This window comes from Cricetulus griseus, chromosome 7 (genome assembly GCF_003668045.3).
Source record: "Cricetulus griseus strain 17A/GY chromosome 7, alternate assembly CriGri-PICRH-1.0, whole genome shotgun sequence".
NCBI lineage: Eukaryota > Metazoa > Chordata > Mammalia > Rodentia > Cricetidae > Cricetulus > Cricetulus griseus.
The window spans coordinates 34,910,475-34,916,474 of record NC_048600.1 but is presented as its reverse complement, the minus strand read 5'-3'; the positions used below and the strand labels follow the sequence as shown (position 1 = coordinate 34,916,474).

General features: G+C 43.0%; 1 protein-coding gene across 1 annotated transcript in view; it reads right to left on the bottom strand.

Moving 5' to 3' along the window:
• Positions 1-408: 408 nt before the first annotated feature.
• Positions 409-6,000, bottom strand: part of Cpped1 (calcineurin like phosphoesterase domain containing 1) — a 112,557-nt gene continuing 106,965 nt past the window's right edge. The window contains exon 4 of the mRNA XM_027424769.2: positions 409-2,468. Within this exon, the coding sequence (XP_027280570.1) occupies positions 2,242-2,468 (227 nt within the window). The 3' untranslated portion in view covers positions 409-2,241. The remainder of the gene's footprint in view (positions 2,469-6,000) is intronic.

The window sequence follows — 6,000 nt, the reverse complement described above, 5'->3', positions numbered from 1 at the left end:
ATAAAGCAAAGAGGTTTATGTCATTGTTCTGGGCCTTCAAGGGCAGGTATGGTGACTCTGTTAAAGGCTTCTTGGTAGATGATATTACAGTGGCCAGAGATCACTCTGTAAGGTAGGAAGCCACAGAGAAACTGGGGCCCAAGAATGACCTAAGAGCCACCCACTAAGACCTTGTCACAACTACATGAGGACCAAACTTCTAAGTGCAGAGTCATCTGAAGACAAGCCACACCCAAATCAAAACCACAGCAGAAGCAAAGAATAATGCCCCATCTGATGCTTGAGGTCGGAACTGCCTGAATCTCTGTCCTTCCATGCCCATGGATGGGCTGCTGCCTTGGAATCAGCCTGGGCCTTCCAGAGCTAAAACATCAGAGACACCCCAAGAACATTCAAAAACACAGCGTGTGCACGTAGGAGTTCTTTATTATTTTTTCTTTTAATGAGATTCTTTTTTTTTTAAAAAAAGGCATATGAGTGAATGGAATAGTGACATGCCGTCTTAGTTGGAGGGATATGCATTTGTTCCCCATAGCAGCAAGCCCCACCTTGATATAGCTGCTCCACTGAAGACTGGAAATGCCATTCCTTTCTTTAGTATATTCTCGGGGTTCTAAATCAGCTTTTAATTTCTGTGTTTTGAGGACAAGGGCTTACTTCATTTCCATTGCTTATCTTGTCCCCATTCTGGGGCTGCTGCATTTTTCATATGGAACTTGGACAAAGGGCATGCCTTCAGCCCACTGTAATTAAACTTTCTTCCACCATGGAGTCAAGCCCACATGTTTTGGGTTCAGGGGTTGCAGTACTCAGTCTGGAACAATTGGACTATCAGTTATGCCCCCCCACCCAATCCCACTCCTCTCCTGACCTCTTTACATTCTGCTCCAAAGAAGAAGGAAAACAAACAGGAACATAGCCCAAGCACTTCAAGATCATTCTGGTTTGAAAAATTTAATTTTCTTGTGCTACCTAACAATGAGCTCTGGTGTGTCACCAATCTGTAACGTAATTAACTTCTTGTATCTTTTGTTCCATATAAATTTACATATCCAATTATCTTTTGATTTAATTTCTCATGGTTTTGCTACATTGACTAAAACTTTTTAACAAGAAAGTTTTTTTCTTTTTTCTTTTTTTTTTTTTAATTTAATGGGCTTTGCTGTTCATTTATAACCTGTGAGTTTTTAAAGTTGGTTCAGGATTCCCCTGAGCCACTGCAGGGCACTATAAACTTCTGCAGCAGGATATAGAGCCCTGGTTACTGAGCATCATTGAGCATCAGGCCAGAAGATTCATGGAGGAAGAGCCCATAGATGTCAGGGCTCCCAGAGGAGGCAGCAGAGCACATTCCATAGCGAAGAGGATTTTAAGTAACACACACTGCTTGTTTGTTTGTCAGGGGCTTTGTATGTCAGTGGCAATTAACACAGTGCAGTTAGCCCAGTGACAGTTCTCAGGAGAAGTCTGCAGCAAGTCCAGTTTCCCCACCAGGTTCACTGTGATCTGATAATGCTGTGGGCTGCCTGCAGCAGAAGGATATAGACAGGGCAGACACATGTCCAGGGCCTTCTGCTGCAGCCTCTGTTCTGGTCATCTGGAACACAGGGTCTATGCATGAAGGTGACATATGTCATCAGAAAGGCAAACACACCTTCACATGGACCACCTGTGATTACAGCATCAGCAGTAACAGAGGTCTTGACGTTCCCACCAGTGGTGGCTATGAAGCTCCCTGTTGTGAGGAATCTGTGGCTATGGGAGGGAGTGATACGATTTGGTCTGCCAGGAGGGGAGGAGGAACCTTTGTTTTCACAGCGTTCTGGGAGTCATGACCACAATTTAACAAAAGCAGATGTAGTTTGTTTGAGGAATTACTAAAGATCACACATGAGCACTGAGCTGGATGGAGGGCAGGAGGTGGGTATTGACTGTCAACATCAGAAACAGTGGGATTCAAGGGCAGAGTGAGAGCCGCACAGCAGGAGAGTTTACCCACACATGTGGAGGGTCTCACACCATAATTAGACATATCCACAGCCTTTTTTTTTTTTGGCTTCTTAAAGGGAAGACAGCCCCTTCTGAATATAATTGAGGATAGGACCCAGCACTTTGATTTATATAAAACGACATCCATTCACAAACCCGCCTGTCTACTCAAATATTGCTATGAAGGGCTGTAAACATTATGGCAAGATAAAAGGTCCTGGGCATGAAAACTGGATGGATTATGTGGGGGAATCACTCCTTCATCAGCTCCTTCAGGTCGTCGTCAATTCCTCTCTTGTTCAGCTCATCTAAGCTGTAGTAACGGTGAATGATTTTCTCAGCAGTGATGACCACCACGCGGAGCCCATGGGTGTCTTTGCCTAGCTGGCACCCGATAGCAGATGAAACCACCATGTCAAGATCCTGGTAGGTTCCCCCAGCATTCCTGTGGTAGTGGCCCGAGAACACAGCTTTGATACCTGCAGGGAAGGGAAAGACATTAGAGGGGCCTAGGACATCCATGTAGGTTACCTGTGGGCACCAGAGTTTGATTCTGTGAATGATATTAACATTAATGCTAACTGTTGGAGAATGCATTAATTGAACTTTTCATAGTAGCTCATTAACAATGAGTTCACAAAGTTCCTTTAAGTGTAGCAGTCATGCAGCTGGGAGTGTAGCTCAGCAGTAGAGTGCGTAAGTCAATTCATGAGCACATGGGAGCACCGAGTACAATTCTCATTGCAGGCATGCACATGAGCACATGCACCTAGGAGTTCTCCAGAATACCTCTGAGCTTGAGTATCACAACCTAAGGTTCTAGAAAGGACAGCAGATTCAGGCTCCGGTCCCAGATTTTATAGTGGATCTCTAAACGGTGATGAAGAAGTCAGGTGTGGATGAGGGTATGTGTGTGTGTTTGTGCTGGGGTGGGGTGGGGGGAGGGTAACCACCACCAGACAGGGAGCATGAGGCCAGAACAAAACCAGAAAGTCCTGATGACTCACACTGAATCGGAAGGAAGGAAGGATGGAAGGAAGGAAGGATGAAAGGAAGGAAGGAAGGAAAGAAGGAAGGAAGGAAGGAAGGAAGGAAACATCTTCCAGCCCCTGAAGACATTTCTTGCTAAGTAAGTTAGTCTAGACAGCTCAGTCAGGGCAGGAGTTCACTCCAGGGGTGATTAATTACAAAAAGGGCCTGACAAGGATTAAAGTAAATAAGTTTTGTAGATCAGAGTTCTTAAGAAAGACTAATGGCCATAAAAATAAGACCCATTAATGGAAAGAGACAAAAAACTGAATAACCGGAAACTGTGAAAGCTCAGAAATGGTGTATTAAGATACACACTGAAAGTGATACTAAAAACCCACAATGAAACAAATGGAGTAAATTCTACTAGGTAACAATCAAAATGAGCAAACAGAAGAAAAGCATCAAGGAAATAAATCAGGAGACACATCAGATACAAACTGAACATGGAACCCAGAGAACTAAGGGATTTTTGGGAGATTAGGAACAGAAACTGGAAAAAGAGAAAGGAGAAATAATACAGAAAAGAATGAGAATGTTAGCTGACACTTTTCTAGAAAGGATGAAGACAAGGTTCCTTAGAGAAAGACTGTCGAGAAGGAAACACCGATTTCCACACTGATATATAGCTCAGTAAAACTGTGGGACATCAAAGAGGAGGGGAATAAAATACCCACAGAATATGGTGACACTATTATAGTAGACAACAATTAGGCCAAAGGACTGGCATCTTCAAAACACTGAGAGCAGGAGCCAGAGGCTCAAATTCTACACCTAAGCTCATCTGACACTTGAAGGTAAAATAAAAGACATGCCTAGAATGTGGGGGAAAATGGGATTTCACATTTCCAAAATCTTTACTTATGAATCATCAAGAGAAATAGTTCAGCAAGGGATGAGATGAAAAACAAAAGAGGAACACAGATGGGTGAATTCTGATAAACCATTTAGGTAATTTCTACTGTTTGTTGATTTTTTTTTAAAATAGAAACTATAGTTTTTACCATTAAAAGAGAAACCAAGCAATGTCACATGCAGTAGGATGTCCACATGAAATAGTCAGAATGCAACGAGCATTCACACACCTCTCCAGATATGAGAACTCTCATGCAGTGCTGCTGTGAAACATTGGTAATTCCTCAAAAATGTCAGACATACAGCTAGCACAAGCCAGAGACTTCAGTCTAGATAAAGACCCAAGAGAAAGGAAAACACACATGTATGCCGATGGCCTAGCATGTAGGAATGAACTAAATGTCTATACAACAATATTCAGCCATAGAAGGAACAAGGCATGGGTTCTGACTACAATGTTAATGAAAACATGAAGCTAGGTGACAGAAGACAGACAACAGGCCATAAAAACACAAGACCCCGTGAATACAAATGTGCAGAGTAAGCAGAGTTAGAGCCCAACAGTAGATTCCTGACAGAGGCTGACAGGAAGGGCTGGTGCTTTGAGAACAGGGATTCTCTGTGAAATGCTAAATAAAAATGGCCAGCTCCTAGATATTGGTGATGGAGCATAACCTCTTGAAAATATTTAAACCACTGAATTTTACTTTGAAAGGGAGGATTTTATAATGTGGATTACAGTTTTCTTTTAAAGCAATTTATGGGATCAAAGCAGTGTACTGTGTGTGTATGGATATGGGACAATGCTGACTGAAGCTGTCTGTAATGCTCATTACAGGTAAAGGTTACATTGTACTAAGATGCCCCCTCTTAACCATGAACAAGACAGCCATAACATAACCCCAGTGAACACCTGAAACTGACTGTACCAACCCCAGGAACTCTGTGCTTTCCTTGTGTATACAGATGGCATGAACACCATGTTTCCCCCATGTATACATATCCCATTAATACCATGTTTCCCCTGTGTATACAGATGACATGAACAACACCATGCTTCCCCATGTATGCATATCCCACCATGTACACACATGCCACGATCACCATGCTTTCCCTGTGTATACTGACCCCATGAACTCTATGCTTTTCCAAGCCCCCCAGAGGTGTTGCCACACAGCAATGGAGTCTGTCTTTCTGCTCTGCCAGTCTTGCACTTTGGGGCTGTTAAGCAAAAGCATGGTTACCTGAAACAAGCTGTGATACTGTGGCAGCCAGTGTGACACCTGAGATGGCTGCTACATGACTAAATGGGTGGGCAGCACATACAGTGTGGAAACTGAATCAAAGGACAACCCAGAGTAGAGTAACACTAGGTGACACTTTAGCATGCTATTCAGAACAGCACAGCATTTACAATTCATAGACTGTTTATTCCTGGAACTTTCCAGTTAATATTTTTAGATGGGAGGTACACGTGGATAGCAAACCTCTAGATAGAGCAGAGTATCGAATTTGTATTTTAAAAGGAGGTACTTTTAATCTTCTGGTATTGTAAGGGGCTTCTTAGCAAGGGGATATCTCTCCTTTTCTCGTAACTGTAGATCAGCTGTTCTCAACCTGTGGGTCATGACCCCTTTGACAAACCTTTATATCCCAAAGTATCTACAATATGATTCATAAAAGTAGCAAAACTACAGTTATGAAGTTGCAACAAAAATAGTTTTATGGTTGAGGTCACCACAACATGAGGAACTGTATTAAAGGGTTGCAGCATTAGGAAGGTCAAGAGCTACAGTGCTGTAGGTCAATGCTCACAGTGACCATGACTTGATCTGTTGGTCAGGAGCAGCACATGAAGGGGATGTGAACGGGATAGCAAGGGCAGTAGGCTGCTGGTACTGTCACACCAGTGTGAACCACACAGAGCTGTAGAGGGGGCCCCTAGGCTAGGCACCTGAGGAATCGTCACTAGACACAGAGAACCAAAAGCCGGGCCTGAGTCTGAAGGCTGTTGTCATCCAAGGCCTAATCAAGAGCTTGTGAAGTTCCAAGAACACAATTCACAGTATTCTTTGTGTATAGTAAATATTAATGAAATATGATCCTATGTCTAACTTACAGTTGTAG